At 40.9% G+C, this 20,565-nt stretch overlaps 1 protein-coding gene across 1 annotated transcript in view; it reads right to left on the bottom strand.

Moving 5' to 3' along the window:
* The window catches only part of Cc2d2b (coiled-coil and C2 domain containing 2B), an 80,845-nt gene that overhangs the window by 22,819 nt on the left and 37,461 nt on the right, over positions 1 to 20,565 (bottom strand). Inside the window, exons 15-25 of the mRNA XM_034521319.2 lie at positions 19,162 to 19,339; positions 18,169 to 18,319; positions 15,299 to 15,446; positions 13,273 to 13,411; positions 12,176 to 12,379; positions 10,734 to 10,826; positions 8,370 to 8,461; positions 7,204 to 7,374; positions 5,691 to 5,787; positions 4,804 to 4,913; positions 1,608 to 1,704 (exon numbers count right to left, since the gene is read on the bottom strand). Coding sequence (XP_034377210.2) covers positions 1,608 to 1,704; positions 4,804 to 4,913; positions 5,691 to 5,787; positions 7,204 to 7,374; positions 8,370 to 8,461; positions 10,734 to 10,826; positions 12,176 to 12,379; positions 13,273 to 13,411; positions 15,299 to 15,446; positions 18,169 to 18,319; positions 19,162 to 19,339 — 1,480 coding nt within the window. The remainder of the gene's footprint in view (positions 1 to 1,607; positions 1,705 to 4,803; positions 4,914 to 5,690; positions 5,788 to 7,203; positions 7,375 to 8,369; positions 8,462 to 10,733; positions 10,827 to 12,175; positions 12,380 to 13,272; positions 13,412 to 15,298; positions 15,447 to 18,168; positions 18,320 to 19,161; positions 19,340 to 20,565) is intronic.

Raw genomic sequence — 20,565 nt, 5'->3', positions numbered from 1 at the left:
CTTCTGTCTTATTAAGAATTCATTTACAGTTTTAATGTGAATGTACACTCTTGAAAAGCTGGATTGAAGACATTGTTGGTAAGAATCAGTACTGTTTATGGTGAACTAACCCTGAGCTCTGTGCTGCAAGGTCTCATCCATGTTCTCTGACCTAGAGCCTCCATTCCCCCAGGCAGAACTGTCTGTCCCTTCAACAGAACTGAGAAAACAAGGCCAGTTCTTCAGGGCATTTGTCTTCAGCTTGGCCATTTCTACTTCCTCTTCCTGTTATTCCTTTTACACCACACCAATCCTTTGACAATCTTCGTCCCTGGCATTCTAAATTCTAAAGTATGGGCATCTGATTTTTTTTTTTTTTTTTTTGCCATGTATGATGTCATCTACAGATGGGATGGGCCTCATCCTAGGTCTTCCGGGATGCATGTGGCCTGTGGGTCACAGGTTGGACACACCCACAAGAGAAGGCTCACCTAAAGGGCTAAAATACTAAATAATACTTCTTTCAATGTAGATTTACATAAAGAACATCTGCTGACTGTTATAATGTCCATTCTGTCCTATTCATTACAGAATACAGCACATGTAAACTGCTGAACAGTTTAACTTGCAGGAGCGTAAGATGTCTGTCTACACAGAACTTGAGGAGACAGCACCAGGTGGCTGAGGTCCACAACAGTGTTTCAGAGAAGAAAAAAAAAAGAGACCCTTTGGAGGACAAAGACAAGCATGTATCCTGCTTGCCACCATCTCATAATGAATCCTTTCCCTCCTGATAAAGCCCCCTGCATAGCTGAGCTCAAGGTTGATCTCTGAGATGACAACCCCTGAGTAACCCGGATTCCTTCCTGCCAGCTCCCATCTTTCAGCAGTGAGAAGATGGATCCTACCCTCACAACTGTTCCGAAGACTTTTAAAGCCATTTATATGAAAGCATTTAACAGTAGCTATGGTGGATACACACCTTTACATTTTTCATGTCAAGCTAAACAGAAGGAAACCCTACAGAGCTTGCTGTGATGCTAGGCATTGGGCTGGGACTTTTCACTAATGTATGGGGAAGGCAGTTATTAATTTTGGAAATTATAGAAAACAACAAAATTCTGGTCTTAAAATAACTCAGTGTCTTATATAGAGTGGTATGTTTTCTTTGGTCAGCTAATGAAAAATGTGTAAGGTTTTCTGCCTGTCTGCCCATTCTTACTACCAAGAAGTTCATATTTAAATGTAATGTTCAATCATAAACACCTGCTTCTCCCAAGGCCTTGGCCTGTTTTCCATTTCTTCTCCTTATCTGTTGTTTATGATTTATGGTATTTAGAGTGGTTTGTCATCTGTCTGACTTTATTGCACATTGACTCAAACTCTTTTAAGAAAATATTACATATATCATTAAAAGCAAATTACACCAGGTGTGATGGTGTGCACTGGTTATGGGACTTCTGCAAGTTCAAGACCATCCAGGGCCACCCAGTGATTCCAAGGCCAGCCTGGGCTACATAGGGAGTCCCTGTCTCAGAAACAGACAACTTCACAAATACGTTCTGAGATTTCACTCAGTTTGACCTCATAATTGTTTCAATATTAGTCAGTCTTTTTTTCTGTATTACCTCATGTTTTTCAATCACCACTTCATCAAAAATGTTGATATGTATGTTATCTTTTATTTTAGATAAACTAGAGAAGCTGTAATCATGTCCTGGTGAGCTGAAAACAAGAAAAGCATACTTGAGTGTTTAAGATTTTTTTTTTTTTTTTGGCAAAATCCATTTCTTTTCTAAGTGCATCGAGTCATTGATAAAGTATAATAAATTATCTATGATCTTTTTCTTTGCAAAGTTTAATTAAACTTAGAAAAAAACTATATGCCTTCTACTGTTTATTAGAACTAATGCCTGTATTATAATTCACCTTATTTCTTCTTAAGTAATTTACCTTATTTATACTTTACCTTATTTACTCTTCAGATGAAAATAAAAACAGACAACAAAACAGCTGGGTTCAGCTGGAAATCATGTTAAGCCAAATGGACCAGGCAGAGAAAGACAATGTTTGGCACTGCCAGTCCTAAAGAGAAGACTCATCAAAATTCCCAAGACTGCAGATAGCCCTTCTTTGGATTTACAGTTCCCAGACTAGCTGGGGATCACTGCATTGCACCAGAGTGTGTGACACCCTTCTTCAGACTTTAGTTCTGGGTAACAACTAATACAAAAGAAGGACATTGCTGCGAGGTTTAACTTGTAAAAGCGTAGTATGCCTCACTGAAGAAAATTTGGGAATTAGTTTCAGTAGGTCCAGGTCAACTGAGATATGCATGGCCATGCCCAGAAGTAGCTTTGTTGCCCCTGGTCTCTCTCTACTCCTTCCCCTACCTGTAAGAGCCCTTTGTACCTCTGAGTGTCCCAAGATAGAGCTTTGAAGATGACAGCTCCCCCATCCCAGGATGATAAAAGTTATTTTCCCCCTAAACTCTGAGGTTCCAGCTATTGGCTTCTGAGTGGCAAGCAGCCCAGCCCCATGCCTGGTAATATCTTTACCATGCAACTGGTACTGACATTATTAAAACTTTTTAAAACAATGACTACTTTAAGGAATCTCTAATAATGCCTATAATTTTCTGATAACAGTTTCTGGCAGTGGCCGCTGGAAAAACAATGGTTGAGTTTTGTGACAATTTTAAATTGAATGTTCCCTATGTTTCTGAGAAACAAAATAAGCTAATTCTCCTACATTACTCCTCTGGGGTTTCATTTCATGCTAGGAGTACCTAGACCAAGTCCAGGAGGTAATGCATATTAGCATGAGAATGGACAAGGATCACTTCAAGACACCTTTTGGTTTGTCCATTTGGTATATATCTTAAATTTCCAAGCCCTCTGAATTAGCTTACATTAAATAGTCTATTCAAACTTTTCCTTAAATTTTGCCACACTTCTCCCTCCAAAATAGAGTTTGCTAATTATCCTTTATTTACTGTCACTGTATGTTACGTTTGCACATAGGTGTTTTTTTTCCCCCTTTCCATTGCTGGGAATTGAACCCAGAGCCTCATGCATACTAGGCAAACAGTATACCCCTCTACAGTCCTGCATACAGTTCTTATTCACTAGAATGTCACAGGGAACAAGGAGATGGAATTGAATCATTATTACAGACAACAAAAAGTGATAGCTGGATCTTTAGCTGACTTTCTGGATCCCACTGCATTTTTGGCTTTTCTCATTGTTAGAATCATAAAATTATCAATATTCTAGAGTCTTCTTTTCCTTCAATTCACTTACAAATTTGTTTCTCTTACTGTTTTTTTTTTTATGTTCTCCTAATTAAACTACTTTAATGTAGTGTATTTTTCTGAGCACACAGGCACATGACTATAGTCAAAGCACTCAGAACACAGAGGCACAAGGAACAGGAGTTCCTTGACAAGGAGTTCTTGATGGCCAGCCTCATCTAAATAGCAAAGTCTAGGCCAGTCTGGAATACATGCGAAGGCTTGGTCTTAACAAATGACCCTCAGGAATCAACTCCAAACACTAATGTATACATTAATAATCCGAGTATGTCTAAACACACATAACCAACTATCTTAATTTACAAATTTTTCAGCAAGTACATTTCCTTTCATTTTCTCCATACTGCTCCTTCTCTTTCCCCTACCCCCCTTCTCTCTCCCCTTCTCTCTTATACATCCTGGTCAGTGTCTGGTAGCTTTCACTTTGAGAGAGGCATCATTCATGAGAAAACCCATATAACTCGAAAGATGTTACCATAGAGACCACGATAATTACATTAGTTCTGAATTTCCTTGGCATTTGTTGGAAGAGGCTATATGTTAACATAGAACCAGATAAAACATACAATATAAAATCATATAAATAATTACATTAAATAATCATGATGTTTTTGCTCCATAGTAGAGTATACAGAAGTTCAAATAAAGGGATGGGAGTGTCTTAGTCTATGTAATGCTGCAATTACAGAACACCTGAATCAAGGTAACTTGTAGAGAACAGACTTCTCTTTTATAGTTCTGGAAGCTGGGAATACAGAACCTACGTAGTGACTGGTGGTGGTATTCTTGCTGTCTCTTCACATAGCTCAAGAAGAAAACCCTCTCCTGAAAATCTACTCCCCCTTTCTATAATAATATCAAGTCATTGATTAGGGCTGGTGAATACTAGGACGGACAATGAAATACCCTGTGTTCTACAGTGATATCCCTGGAACCAAGACATTTTCTATCCTAGAAGGAGGCTACTTAAGACTCACAAAGTAAACAACTCACAAGTCTCAGAAGTCCCTCAAACATAGTTGATTCACAGGCCCCACCTCTGAGGCTATAGAAGTAGTAAGCCTTGGCTAGGAAAGCATACTCTGACCCATCAAGCTGCCTATAGGTTTTGCAGAGCACTCTAGGACTGCAGTTTTCCTGAGTTGGCATCCAGGCTGGGTTGGTTTTCTGGTGACGGTGCTGCCCTTGAGTCATCCATGCTTCTGGAAGTAACCATTCTCCCATACTCATGCCAGTAGCCTCAGTACACTCGTTGGATTTTTGTAGATTTATTTATTTGGTCTGTCTTCAGATATTTGTTTTTGACTCCCTACAAAAAGCTTCACTCACCACTCTCTCCCAAGGAAAAGGTGGATGGTACCTACCTCCACATGTATACACACACACACACACACACACACACACCCCTACACACACACTCACACACACACACACACAAGCATACATGAATATGCTCCCTTACCACAGAGTTACTCTGACTAGAAACTGCAGGAAAATAGACTCCAACTTACATGAAATCTACCTTGATTTCTTCATTCCAGCACGGATGAGATCCGTTTGCAATGTTGGTTTGATACATAGTGTGTTGAAAGGAAACTTCTATGAAAGGATGTACAGGATCCTGAAATGCAGAGTATATTTTTATATACTCCGAGTATATAATATACTGAGTATATTTTTATAAGGTCTTGCAAAAAGTTGGGAGATTACTTGGCAACTGGTTTCCTTAGTTTTTATAGCTCTTCTTTTCAGTAGCCATTACATAATCATTGACTTAATAAACATCTATTAGTAGTTCCACTCTATGTCAGACACTCTTCAGAGATCCAGAGACAGAACTTTTCTTTAAGGATTTTAAAGTTTGTCAGGAAAAGAAAGCAAACAAATAGACAAACAAATAAGAAAGAGGAGCAATGCGGCAAGAGAAGAGGCTTGCAACTGTGGCTTTCAGGAGGGGGTGTGGGTGTGAATGTGTCTGGGGTAGGGCCAGATGAGCATCACAAGAAATCCTACTTGAGCTAGGACTTTGAAACAATTGTGCTTATCTGGCCAAGGGCAGAGAGATGGCTGGAGGCCATTCCCAGCAAAGGGAAAAAGTACTGGAAGCCAAGACAACATGGCTGTGCAGCGCACAGACAGGAGGGCAGCTGGCAGACAAGAATAAGACTATCAAAGTTCCCTGTGTGTGAGCAGGGAACTTATACCTTGTTTTATAAAGCCCGAGGGCAGAGGACAAGATAATATGAATTACATTCATGAAGAATACCTTTCCTTTCTTAGAGGAAAATAACTGTAATCTGAAGGACACAGACATGAAGAGACTAGATTGGGAGTTGAGAGCCAGATGTGACTGAGACCATTCAACCAACCATATTAGACCTTATAAGATGCTAAATACCTCATTTATGACTTCATCCGAGGCTACAAGTTTAGAGACATTTTGATGTCTGAGGTGAGACATGGACGACCTCAGGTAAGTAGGCATACTCAAAGTTCTTCAAGAAAAAAAACATGGAGATATAGTTTTAATATAAGTGTTGGTAGGCATAAGGGTTACCCTGAGTCTTACAGAGGTTTTGTTTTGTGTTTTGTTTTGTTTTTGTTTTTGGCTTCTGTCATATCACTTTGTGAGCATCACTGCTGTGGAGGAGTGGCTCCTAACTGCGGTTATAAGCTGGATGTAGTCTGTGGTGACGTGTCCACTGGTTTTCAGCATCAAGGGAAAAGTGAAGCTGAGTGAGATTTTGGGAAAATAGTTTTCCTCAGTTTTTCATTCGTTTGTTTGATTTTTGGTTGTTGGTATTACAATCTTTTCTTCTGAAGAATGAAATTTATAGAAAATCAATGGTTTTGTGTTCTTTCTTCACAAACAGCCATTATGATATGGGTTGTGAAAACAATTAGTTGTGTTGAGGAATAAGGTTGTAATTTGTAAATTAGCATCAAAACCATCAAGAGGTTTTAGATATAAATTAACAGAAATCATGAGCTGTGCCAAGCTAAAGGCAAGCAAGCAGAGAACATATGTGGGAAACAGGGGAGAAGGAGATACATGATATTCCTGGGGAATTTGGGTAGTAATATTCATATTTATCAATCATCCTTGACACTAAATATCCAAGATACATTTAATAAAATGGATTCTTAATATTAACAGTGCTTTAATTTGACTGCTTTAATTTGGTAGGTGATATTTAGTTTGGTCCCAAGGGAAAAAAACTAAAACATTCTTAGTGCACACAGGAAAGAGGGGTGAAATCCTGCTTTGGTAGAGCTACCTATATATCCCAAGCAGAGCAGGCCTTCCATTTAAAGACCAGGAACAGAATGTGTGTTCCACCTACTTTCCCTAACTTTCTGCTTCCAACATTAAGGGCTCACCACTGTGACAGTGAATGGAGTGGCAGGCAGCAGAAACTCCAAAAACTCCCAACAGGGAACAGGAACAAGAGGAAATTACTTGGTGATACAGAAGATGCTTGTGTGTCAAATATCTCCAAAGCATACACTAAGATTACTTTGGGAATCTTAGATCCCTGTGATGTTTTGGTTTGGTTTGGACAGTTTATTTTGGGCTAGGTATATTATGCAAACACCCTACCTCTGAACTACTATGGGGACTCATAATATGTGACATTAAAAATAGCTCTAACTATTCAAATGAAGGTTTAAAGGTTTGTTCATTTTATGCATATGATTTGTGTGTGTGTGTGTTTGTGTGTGTGTGTGTGTGTGTGTGTGTGTGTGTGTGTGTGTGTGTGTGTTAGACATCAAACCTCCAGCATTGCAGGTACTAGGCAAGTGCTCTACCAGTGAGTGACATCTCCAGGCATTAAACATAAGTAATAAGGATGTTTATCACATTTAAAAAAGATGTTCTGCAACTGCAGACATTGGAGCCCACCACCTACCTATAAGACATTGTTTTTCTGGTAGGAATGTTATAGGCCCTCAGGATCCTGACGAGAATCTTGATATCTCCATCAGAGATGCTCTGGGCTGTGACTTTTCTTCTTTCTTTCCTCTGAGGTTTTAACTTCCTTCGTGGTTCAATGAATTTACAAATCGCATCTGTCAACTGGCTAAGGGGAAAAAAAGTGATCAGCTCCATAGACACAAAATAGCCTTGCTTTAAATACAAGGTGTTTAAAATAATTGCTAATGAGGCCATTATTCTGAACCAAATCATGTCCATTGCAGAAGGGGACAGAGCTCTTTTCAACCCAAAGTAGAAATTATTTCCTTAGCTTACAAAGGAAGTGACTCCTCATGCCAGGAGTGCATATCATTGCACCAGCTCTTTGGCTACATGGTCCAAAAAGAAGTAAAAGGCAGCAAGATAAAGCTATAAAGCATTTATCTTTCACCACAATTATTGCTTTTTAAAGCAATCACTCTTTTAAAGATGACTAATATCCCCAAATTCTTCATTGCTCTGAATCAGTTAGTTGCCCATGCTGACAACCTAAATCGGTGGAATTATAGTTTGGTAGTCACAGCAGTTTCTGCTCAAGGTCTGGAAATACACAGCAGTGGATTTCAGCACCCTGGGCAGTCAGAACCTCACTGGTGATGCTGAGGATTTGCATGCAGCCCTTGGAAGTGCTTAGACCTTCTCCTGACCTCCCCTTGGGTTTCACTATGGGCTCTGAAGAATGAAGACAATTCCTCAAAGGCCCCATCACCTGTCCCTGGGCTGCTCAGTGCCCTGGCACCACTGAGGCGGAAAGGATGGGGTTATAGCACTGCTACCAACTCTAAGGCATCAGGAGCAGTCTTATGGGGAAACCTCAGAACAACAAAAGAAATGGGAAGACATGTTCTTTTTTCTTTCTTGTCCTAGAAACTGCCCAAAAGGACAGGGGGAACTCAACCTTCTCTCTGTAGTATTGGACAACGACAACAGCATCACGAGGGGTAAAGTGGCCAGATGCATTTTGTCGCCAAGCCTCACTCTGCATTCCGAGACTGCAGCTTTGACGTGTGACATAAATATTTGTAAACTACAGAGAACCCAGGGGATTCTGAAGATACCAGCTCAAGGGCCTTAATTTCACACTTACTAATTGTAAAGTACCTTGTAGATACAATTTCTTCATAGTCAGCCACAATATCTGACAGGTTAAACTTGCTGACTTTGACGATTTTTTTCATGATCAACCTTCTCACCTAAAGAAAAATCCGCAAGTTAAAAGAAATGGAGTGTTTCCGCTTTAAGACTGTGTATTGATGATGCTTCTGGCCCACTGTGTATTTTACTCCTTGATATTTCAAGCAGTGAGTAGGAAGGGAGTTAGGTAAGTGGACATATGGCTATTTCTACTGTTATTAAAATCATTCTCAATGCACAGTTATACCAAGGCAAATTCTTCCTACATCCTTTCCTTTCTCGTTCACTTGCTCTTAAACTTGCTCAGTTTTCCCATCGGACTCACAGTCTGCACTGCTGGAACAAGTCTTCAGTAAGAAAAAAGACAGTCCTAAGGTCTTATTTCTACAACAACCAACTAGTGACCAACAGGAATCCTGACTACAGATCAGAAGAAATCTGCACTTGTGTGTTTTCCTCAAGCCTCCCAGGCTAACTTGAAGTTTCTATTCCACCAGCATGGCCAGAGAGTCAGCCAGAGCTTAAAGCTTCACCTTGGCTGCTAAAAACCTTGACATTTTTTTTTCTTCTTCTTTTTAAAATTTGAGCCAGGGTCTTAGTATGTATCACAGGCTGGAATGATCTTAAGTGGCCCAAGTTGGCCTTAAACTTGCAATCCTCACTCAGTCGCCCAAGTCAGGGTAGGGCGGGAGGATCATAGTTGTGCACCACTATACGTGGCTCAGATCTCTATTATTCTAAAGACTGCTGCAGTCTTGGGAATGTCTTCCTGTTCCTCCTCCTCTAGTTTCATGATAGGTTTAGGCTTTCAGACATAACCAGTGGAGTTGGCAACTTTCAGCTTTTTGTTCTGCCACATGTCACTCTGGAGGCAATGCAACCTAAAGCTTGGTCACCTGCTTGAACTAGTTAGGAAATAGAAGTGGTGGCAGAAGAATAGGCAAAATATCCTGCCACACAGGCAACAAACTGTTCCCTTAAAAGTGAACCAGGCCTCCCCTCCCTCAGGAAGTTTGCTCTTTTGTCCCCTTTGGTATCATATAGGACTGGGCTTCTTGCTGGTCCTCCCATAGAATACATGGGTTTCACCTGAGTTTTCAAACATGTGTTAGCTTGGAATGTTCTTTTCCAGAAAATTCTATGGCTGTCTCCCTTACCCAGCTCAAGTCTAAATGAATTGAGTTCTCATCCAACTGTTGTCTTCTCATGGGCTTCCTTTCTCAGCTACCTTATTCACAGTCACAGTTGCACCCCCTAAACACACACACACACACACACACACACACACACACACACACACACACGGGGGAGGGGAAGGGAGAAGTAGCTCATGTCTTTATTTTCTACTCCTTTCCCTAACATGTTTCATTCTCTCAAATATGACTTATTTTTTATTATGTGGCTTCTAGAATATAAACTTCAGGAGGTCAAGACTCATAGCATATACTCAATAACTGTCCCTGAATAACCAAATTAAAGAACCACAATGAAGAAACGCACTTGCTCCTTAGATGCTATCATTTCAGCAAAACATTTATCTAGTGACTCTTGGGCCAGCTTGAACTACATACCATAGAGCTATGGCCCCAGCCTCAGCTGATACCAGTCCTACAGCAAAAATCTAGGGAACACAGCCCATGTCCCATGGAGGGCATATAAACCTCAATGACACTGACAGAATATGCCAACAAAGGGAGGGGTTAAGAACCTATAGACCTAAAGAATGTAGGGTAAATAATTTCCACTATCTGTAATTCTAGTCTTATGATGTGAACCTACCTAACTTGAAGGTTTCAACCAACCCAGAGCACAGTCTTTATACAAGCTCACATCCAACTGCACAGCCACTGGCTTTCTTAATACTCCCTTGTAGGATGCATTTCAGGCTTGGCAATTACTACCTTAGCCCTTGGGAGAGCCAGCTCACTGCCTTCTTGGGCTTCTTAGAGGGAATAAAATGGCATGAGCTCTCTTTCCTCAAGAGCAGCCATATTTCTCTATTTTCCAGTATGGCAAGCTCATTATTAACGCATATCCTACGCCTTGTTTTTAAAGAGCAGTGTTAGCTAGGATGGGGTTCAAGGATGACGCTGTAACATTCTTGCTTAAGCAGGGGTTAGGGCTGTACTCTCACAGAGCGCTCACTGGTGATGAGGTAAACTAAAGAGTTGTTTGTCCCACTCTGTGAAAAGTGTCTACCATCTATGGTGTGTGTGTGTGTGTGTGTGTGTGTGTGTGTGTGTGTGTGCATGTATCCAGCATATATAAAATCAGCAGATGGGTTCTCACAAAGGTAAATCAAATTGACATTGACAATGCCACATTCATTACCTTTTTCAGAAAATTGACAGAATTAATCCTCTGTGCAGTAATAGAGTTCACATCTGAAATGGATATATCCTTCTGTGCCTGACTCTCATACTCCTAAATAGAGAATTGGATTAGTTCACAATACAGGGATCAATGGGCTCCGACAAAAATACTGCTATTTGTTTCCATTTAAGCACAAAGATGGTGGCAAACACTTCTCAGGAGGAATCACCTCTTTTTGATTCTCTTACTGAGAACTGGCCCAAACCAATTTCTGACTACATTCCATTTTCGTCTGGTATGAAGTCCACTGATCTTTTATTTGTATTTGCTGACTTAATATGCTGATTTGCAGGAGTGTGTTCTCTCCTGATACCATGAGTCTCAGGGATAAACCTCAGACTGCCAGAGTTGGCAACAGGTGCCTCATCCTCTGAACCATTTGACAGACTCACTGGTCTTCTAAATCGTTGTGGCGACTGAGAAAGATTGCCATTTTAAAAATGAGAAGCTGAGGAAAATTCACTACTTTGCGTTTCCTCTCTCCTCTCAGTCACGCCGTGACACTCCTGACTGGGCTGTGAGCATGCTCCCATCCACAGCTTGAGGTTTAAATATGAGATGAGCCCTGGGTATTTTTTTGTGTAGTTTCTAAAGGGCTGAGTGGGCATCAGAATCTGGCATTTTTAATCCAAGATGACTGCCATCAACCTACAGCAGTAATTCCACTGTACAGGGGTGTTCCTTAGAGATGGGAAAACAGTTGTGCTATCTCTTGGAAAGCTTGAGTGCTGGGTTATGGCAGTTGGACAATTTCACAGCTATCAGCTCTTACAAACCTTCCTGTGAGACTGGTGGTGTGCGGCTGAAGTGGTTTAAAGCAGGTCCTTTTCAAGTAGGAAGAGAAGCTTTGGAACATTTGCTAATCTGTAATACAAACACTGCCCTGGCTATAGATTGATGGCAGCCGCCAGGAACTCCCTGCAAGTGTGACTGGGGAGGGACTTGTACTACAGGCTGCAGCATATAACCCAACAAGACCAGCACTTCTCTTGCCCCCCCCTTTTTTTTTTAGATTCTAAAGATCTGAAGTTGAGATATGTTCTATAATTAATACCTACTGTCACTGTGGTAGTGTTTCTTCCCTGACTCCTCCCCAGAATTGTTGTAAAATTAGTGATATATTATTTAATGATGCCAAAAAAATGCATCAATCCATGGCATCAATTTAGAACAAACCTGAAGGATTTGGGCTGTTTAGTAGATTTGGATAATATTATGTTGTAAAGTCAAGCTAAGGGCATGATGGGATGTAGGTGACCTGTACAGTTTTAGTGTCTACAGAGAGAGGAAGAAAAATCTATGCTGATTATTAATTGTCAAAATTAACACATAAATGAAGACAGGTTTGTAGCAGCGTGATATGAACTCTATCACACAGTGTTTGAACAGGAGCCGGGTACCTGGAAGACTATGTCTGGAATCTCGTTGTCATAGAGGGGCATCTGCTGCAGGAGGAAGAGATCTAGCTGGCCTGCATTTCTCAGCTGCAACAGCTGGAAGCGTTTGCTCCTTTTCACTTCTTCCTCGGACACAAAGTTAAATTCATCTTGCAACTGCTCAAGACGGAAATATTTGGGGATTTCCTGTCCTTTGTGTCTCAAATACTGTAAAACACGAACAGGTCAAGTCTTTACTTAGGAAATTATTTACTTAGGAAAATATTTGAAAGCATTGACTTTAGGTTGTACTGTAATGATTGGAATGTAACAGAAAGAAATCGGCAGGTTAGGCCAGGGGAGGATCTTTGCTCATTGACAACTATCTTCAAACACGGGGGCTATACAAATAGGCTAGATTCATGATAGATCCTAGACTTAAGACTTACTTAGACATGTGACATGTGACCTGCAGAAATACGCATGCTGCCTGACATGGCTTTCTGCCCTGTCTGATCATGGCTTGCAGAGAAAGAGAAAATGTCAGTGTTGTATAGAAACAAAAGGCAGAAAGGGGCATCATCGGGATACGAGTACTGGACTTGAAACATGGGTGTCACTTCTACTGTGACCTACTACTATTAGTGTCCTACCTACTAGTTGTAGTAGTAGTAGTGTCCTAGGAAGAGATGTGACACTGATGAAGGGTGGTCAGAGTAAAGCATGCTGGGAGCACAGAGCAGTTCAGCTGGCTGTAGGAATGGGCACAGATGACCAGATAATAGTGGCTGAGTGAAAAAAAAAACATTCTTAAGTCCTCTTGATAAATCACCATGGCATTTTTAGTACCTAATAATATGGCTAGCATGTGACAGAGTTTTAACAGATGTTAGTTTAAAGGTTGGCGTGCCAACGTCAGATCTAAAGTAGTCATTTCAGTTGTTGTGTTTCTAATGCCTTCCCAATACTCTAAACCCATTGAAAACCATATGTGCCCTCACTTTTACTTTTGTATGCACCCTAAGTGTCTAGAAAAATACACAGCAAATAATGGAAGAATTTACAAGATACATATAAGGAAATAAAATATATGTATAGTGTTGATAGTTTCTATAGCTTACCATGATAAGTTCTGTTATATCTGAATACTCTGGATTATTCGGATCAATCCTGATGTCATCAGCCCAGTCACAAAGTTTTTGTGAGTTCACGATCCACGGGAGTCCAGGAACACCTCTTGCATCCACATTCCTTAGCACACTAATGTGGAGAAAATATTTTATGTACATAAAATAAGCAGGCTACACATTACACAGGTTAAAGCCCACCCACAATAGGAACCCAGAGGTAAATCTAGCCATGTCCTGAACTTAATGATAAAAGAGAATCTATCTTTATGTTATGCAGACCAGTGCGTCTCATGTTCCAATTTCACCATAACTTTCTAATAAAGTGTCTACTCTCTCTTAAAAGACAATATAGCTTGTTAAGGATAAAACTCTATAGATATTCATCTGTGCCATCTCCAGTTTGCAGAGTAGCTGAAATGCAGTAGATACTTAAATAAATAGTACTTTTTGGGAGTATATTTTATAAACTCTAAACATAATATTGGGTTAAATATTTTATGTGATGCACAACACTAAATTTTAATCTAAATATCTGCTTGTGCAAAACCAAGAAAGCATACAATGTAAAAAGTGAACCTAAGGGGCTGGCAGGATGGTTCAGTGGTGCCTACTGCCAAGCCTGATGACCTGAGTTCTATCCCTGAAACCCAAAGAGTAGAAGGAGAAAACTCTTCTAAGTTGTCCTCTGATCTCCATGGTTGCGATCACATGTGAAAATAAAATAAATACACAAAACAAACAAATGTGGAAAATATTTTGAAAGCATTGACTTTAGGTTGTACAGTAATGGTTGGAATGTAACAGAAAGCAATGTGGTTAAGTAGGCAGGACAGGCCAGTGGAGGATCTTCATTCCTGAACAACTATCTTCAAACATGGGGGCTATACAAACAGACTAGATTCATGATATATCCTAGTGACTCAGCTATATCAACTATAGACTAAGAGGAGAAAGAAGGCAGTCCTGGAGTATGTGCTTGGAGTTGTCAATTAGCTTGAAGTCTTCATAGATAAGTTATCATGTTCTATGTAATTAGAAGAATTTGCAATGGATTTCCAAGCTTTTTGCTCTCAAGCATCAGAGAACACTTCCCACCTGTCAACTGAGCTCACAGAATTACAGATTGGACAGATTCTGTAACGGTTTGGCCCAAGCATGATGTCCACTCTATAAATTCTTCCTTCATCAGTGTCTGCTCTTACTTCTCCTGTGATTGTTATCAAGGTGTGGTGGACCCACCCCATAATAGGCAGCTGTGTGAATGAATTCACAGCCACTACAAGTAGAGCTGGGCCTTTTCTTTCCTATTTCTGTTCTTGAAGCTGAATATTCTTTCTATATTTGTCACAAAAGACCTCTAAACCCTGACACCTCTGGCATCTTGCAACAAATTTTCCTTTCTCTTGGGACAGTGTTAGCCCGCATGCCCCAGAACACAGGGCTTAAAGCAAAACTTGAATGTTCGCAAGTAAATTGGAGAGGGAAACTTAAGCAACTTACCTTCTAATAAAAGGAGGCTGCCATTGGATTTTACCACAGTCCCATGACATGTGCTTCATAAAATACCACAAACGTCAGAACCGAGTCAGTGAGTCAGTCACACAGTCTCTTGGCTCAAGGCCAGTTGGAGACCTGAAGATTGAACTGTGCCGATGGAGGACTCAAAGAACATTCTAGAATTCTAGGACTTGTTTCTTCCACCGAGCTGGTAATTGGTGGTTCTTTGGTGATTCAGAATGACTGGGAAAATTTTAAATCCCAGAAATGAACTCTTTGGGAGTCTGGGCCTTTGCCTGCAAGTTAAGGACTACAAGAATACCTCTCTAGTGGTCCATGTGACTGTAAATCGTAAGCAGTGAAGAAACACATTATCCTACACATGAAACACTGTCACAGAGGGATGAGTCAAATAACACGTCAGTGCTGTACTGCTATTTGCATGCCCCTTTACATGCATATTTCGTAGGACACTCTGCTGAGATAGAGACGCATGCTTCAGACATGAAAAGTTTATTACCTACAATATGCAGATGTCAGTGACTGGGACACGGGAGTCAAAGGGATTCCATTTTCATCCAAGGCCCATGAGAGGGAGTAGCTAAGTTTCCCTGAGGTTAAAAGGCAAAGTTCTTCATTCTCGCTTTCCTCGAGATTAAAAGGCACATCTGTTTTTAAAAAGACATTTAGAACAAACACATCACTAGTTTAGAAATGCAGGGGCTGAGCGGCTGGGAAGATGACTCAGTGTGTAAATTGCCCCCTATGCAAGCATGAAGATGAAGTTTGGATCTTCAGAACCCATAAGAGAGCTATCTGCAATCCCAGGGCTGAGGAGGCAGACCGGTGGATCCTGAAGCTGACCTCTCCAGCTCCCCTTGCCAAACTGAAGAGCATCAGGTTCAGGGAGAGACTCCATTTAAAAAGAGGTAGGGTACAGAGCAATGGTGCAAAGTCACCCAGTGGCAGCCTCTGGCATACATTATAGCACCTCTCAGCTCCCCTCAGCTCCCCTCAGCTCCCCTCAGCTCCCCTCAGCTCCCCTCTACAAATCCAAAAGGAGGGCTGCCTCAGACGGCAAACGAGAGAAAAAATACTGAACCAAACATAGAGAGGAGCATGTCTTCCTTTCTTATGCCTGGGATTTTGTAACCATTCTACCTGAGACTGGCTTCCAGTAAGGAAGGATCATTGGCAGGGGGGAAAAAGAAGGCAGACAGGGTGGGAAGGGTGGCTCAGTGGTTAAAAGCACTTGCCACACTCAACCATGAGGACCAGAGTTAGGATCCTGGAACTCACACTGGGCATCTCACAAATGCCTGTAACCCCAGCTCCAAGGAATTCAATGTCTCTTTCTGGCCTCCATGAGTAAGCATGTGCACTTTTGTACATACATACACATACAGATCACACACACACACACACACACACACACACACACACACACACACCTCTTCCAACACATACACATACCTTTCGCACAAACACACATAAAAAGTTTTTTAAAAGAGCCAGGCTACCTGCCCCAGCACACACACACACACACACACGCACACACACACACACACACAATATATATATATATATAAATATATATATATATATATATATATATATATATATATTTTTTTTTTTTTTCTCAAAGAGTTTACCACTATGGGAAACTGTTGCTATGCTCCCATATTTTTATGTCCTTAGTCTTAGCTTCTAGGTTTCTATGGGAGAAAAGAAATTTCAGGTCCATCTGGACCAGAGCAGACCATGTTCTTCAGCCTGTCCTTCCCAGTTCTTGTGCTTACACATTTTCTCCTGCCTCCTCCTTGCTCACTTGCTCATACCTCCCTTTGCAACTAATAGACACAAGTAGATGTAAAACTCCCGAGAAGATGTAAGAAAGTAATCCTGAGGAAAAGGCTTTGATGTGATAGCTAATCTACTTGCAGAAGAAGAGTGAAGTCAATCAAGTAAAGGGATAGAAACCTCTTCTTTCCTTCATCTCTTTTCTGAGTCCCTCGTTTTCTTCTTTTCTCTTTACCTTCTATACTCTTTGAAGAATAGCAGACATATCCTGCAGCATCCTTACAGTCGTTGAAAGAAAGGAAGTCAGAAGCAAATCCCTAGACTGGGAAAGATAGCTCAGAAGAGGACTTGAATTCAGATCTCCAGAACCCTAGTAAAAGGCTGGGCATGGTGGTACACCTTTGTAATCCCAGCCCTGGGGAGGCAGGGGCAGGCAGATCCTGGAGCCTGCTGACCAGTCTCCTAGGTTCAGTAAGAGACCATCTCAAAAATGAGGTAAAGAATGACTGACAAAAGATACTTAGTATCTACCTCTAGCCTACACACATAAGTACATACACACATAGCACACAAATACACACAACCCACACAGACACACACTGCACAAATACATACATGACACAATTATACACACCATGCAAATACATACATTTACAGCCCATATGCACCATACACACACACACACACACACACACACACACACACACACACGCAAAAACACACCAGAGCTCATATTCCAGAATCCATAATGCTTCTCCATAGGAGAAGAAAAAACATAGGTGTTCACGGCAATGTTTAAATTTCCCTAAGACTGGTTCAAGACAGTGTTAAACAAGATAGTTTTTGACACCTGGAGTAAATTTTTTTTTTGTAACCAAATATTGTAAATCGGATTTTTTTTTTTTCCTGAGGCTTGCTATGGAGCCCAGACTGGTCTGGAACTCACTATCTTCTTGGGCCTTCTAAGAGCTGGGATTACAGACAGATGCCACCATAATCATGTTGTGTAAATTTCATTCAGACTGAAATATTCTAGTTTGCAGGGGAACTTTAAACAGATCAGTAAACAACTCAAAATTGCTTCAGGAAGTCCCTGAAACTGATCAGATTCACTAGGCCCATCCCTGGCAGAATAAGAATAAAAGCTAAGAGTATCTCCCTGAGAGGAAGAGAAACTGCCTGGGAGAAGCAGAAACTAGCCCAGCTGCCTGGAAGAGGTTTAGAGCAACAGAGGCACCTAGCAAGGACCCCCCCCCCACACACACACACATGTGTTGAGCTGCCTGCAGGCTGTGCAGTGTTCCAGTTTCCCTGCTTTGTGAGCTGTCGCCCATGCTGGGTGAGCTTTGGTGATGCATCTGCCTTGGAGTCATCTCTGCTCCTCTAAGGAACTTCAATAAAACTCACTGGTTCACAAAGTTGGACTGTGGTGGTTCCCATACTTTGGTGTGTCCTGTTCTCTCTATCTAAGGTGAATAGATGTGTGTTGCGTCTCCCCAGGAAGAGTTTTGTTCAGAACACCCAGCTAGGGTGCCCAGCATTTGGTACACATCAAAAAAGGTAAGGGGAGGAAATTTTAAACAAACTCACTGCTTCCTACGCCTCCGTCCATAGGTATGACAAGTCTATCAGAACTAAATTCTGTATATTCCAGGATAGTCTTGCCTTTCAGCTCTGTCTTGTTAGGTAAAGGCAGATACAGTTTAACCAGTAAAGTTGACCTTTTACTTAGTTCATACACCTGAATATAAAACAAACAGTTGATAACTCACCAAAATGCAAAACAGGAACAAAGGGAAAATAGAAGAACTTCCAATAACTCACTTGAATCATTTTTGAAAAATACTATAATTAAAATAGCACTGTCCTATTACATTCCATTCACACAGTTAAGTCAGGAACAGGAATCTGGTAGGTCACACTACCAGATTAAAAGCAAAACAAGAGCAGGAAATAGAGGCAGTACAGAAAAACCTCAATTTTATGTTTTACATGGACTCACTTCCTCCAACAAGGCTCTACCTGCTAGAACCTTCCTAGACAATGCCACCAATGGAAGACTACATGTTCAAACATATGAGCCTAAGAGATGGGGGGGGGGGAGGGTCTGTTGTGTGTTTACCTACCTGGTTCCTTACTGGGATCCAAGAATAACAGCAAGAAGAGAAAAGGAAGATAAAGAAGAGACTCTCTCCCAAGAGACTGAAACCACCAAGTCGGGTGCTGGGAAGTGAGCAGTGATGGCTGACACAATAGCTCTCTGGCTTACTGCGGCGACAACAGTTCACTAGGAATGAATGGTAACAGTGTATGTCCGGGCTGGCAGGACTCTTAATGGGAGGGGATTATGTGGAGTACCCACGAACAATTTTGTGCTTGCGACATGAAAGACCATAGCTGAGGTGGTTGGGTTATGTATTTATTAACTATATATTAACTATATATTTATTAACTATTTGCTAACTATAGAAACCAGATGTTCCATAATATAAAAGAAATAGCCTACCATATATAACAGCCATCAACAAGAGAAAAGGACACACATGGCATAAAACAAGACAAACATAAATGACAACAGCATACCTCCAAGCAGATTGTTTCGGGCCAACATATCAGCTGAATGTTAAAAATCTGTTGAAACATGACTTTAAAGTCAAACTGTAGGGGAGACACTGAGGTGCGGGAAACCTGTTTATCATTGTAAAATATTTTGATAAAATACTTAAGCTTCTGCATTTTGGCTCTCCTCTTTTGCTCGTATCTAAAAGAATCAAACAAATCATTAGATGACCCACAAAAGCAGAGATGTAATATGCTGTTTCCCCCAGATTATCTTAGGATATTTTAAAAAGATAAGAGAATGACTCGTTCAGAAGATAAATTCTACCTTTAAGTCCAATAGCATCATAAATATTTTTATGTGATAAAAATATCCTCTTTACAGTCAATTATTTTTGAAGAAAGACACATATTCAAAAATAGAAAGGAACTGAAATCAAGGTTTGGCTGTTAATTCTGCCAAGTCATATCTTATAGAAACTGTAGCATTCACCAGATGTCTTATAAGAGGAGGAAGGAGGGGAGCTTCAGCATGGAGGTGGAGGGCTTGCACCATCATCATTAACAATGCAAGACCACAAAGAAGCCATTTTTTTTCTTGGAACCCTACAATAGGTGAGACACTATGTCACTTTTCTGAGACCTCTATGAAAACACTTGTTGGTCATAAAATCACCCAGTGGGTGACAAGAAATTCCCAGTCTTCTCTATGCCTAATTCGTTCCCCCAACTCAAGTTTTTATGTTCTCAGCAAGGAACCTGACCTTGAGGATTAAAGCTGGATCTTAGAGCTGTGACTGGGAGGTAAGCCTGGGCCTGAAACCCTTCTCTCACGTCTGCCCTAATGAGCTATGGGCCAGAGTTTCTCTTCCCATTGCTTGCCCACTCATCTTTTTGTAACCCTCTTAGGAGGTCAGGGGACAAACATGATTCTTCTACCTTCTCTTTGTCTCTTCTACCCTCCCAGTTATTCCAGAGAAAGCTGCCCTGTGTGTTGTCCTCTGAAAGTCATTTTAACAATAAACTCACAAAAGGATTATGTTAGGAACATAAATAAGAATAAAATAAATCTTGTATAACTCAGAAACCATTTTTTGTGTAACTCAAAAGCCATTTTCTGTGATTTTAAATATAATACCTAAGCTTGCCACTGGGAAGCTAGGGGAAGAAGAAAGCCTCAGAAGCAAGCTCCTGGGAGGCCACCTCAGATAGGAGCCTAGCCCAGGGACCAGCCTTGTAATACTAATCAAGTTGCCCCAAGATGGTGTTGATGTGCTGGTGAACCAGTCATAAGCTATGAACCCTGATAGCCTAAAGCCATGGCTCAATAACATGATACAAAAAGTGGAACTTTGAGAATGATCTCTGGGGTCAAACTGCTGTGTTCCTGTAGCCTCTGTGTTAATATCCATCAGCAAGGCTTTGAGA

This window comes from Arvicanthis niloticus, chromosome 1 (genome assembly GCF_011762505.2).
Source record: "Arvicanthis niloticus isolate mArvNil1 chromosome 1, mArvNil1.pat.X, whole genome shotgun sequence".
NCBI classification, from domain to species: Eukaryota; Metazoa; Chordata; class Mammalia; order Rodentia; family Muridae; genus Arvicanthis; species Arvicanthis niloticus.
The sequence above is the reverse complement of the archived record's forward strand: the minus strand, read 5'-3'. Positions and strand labels throughout refer to the sequence as shown.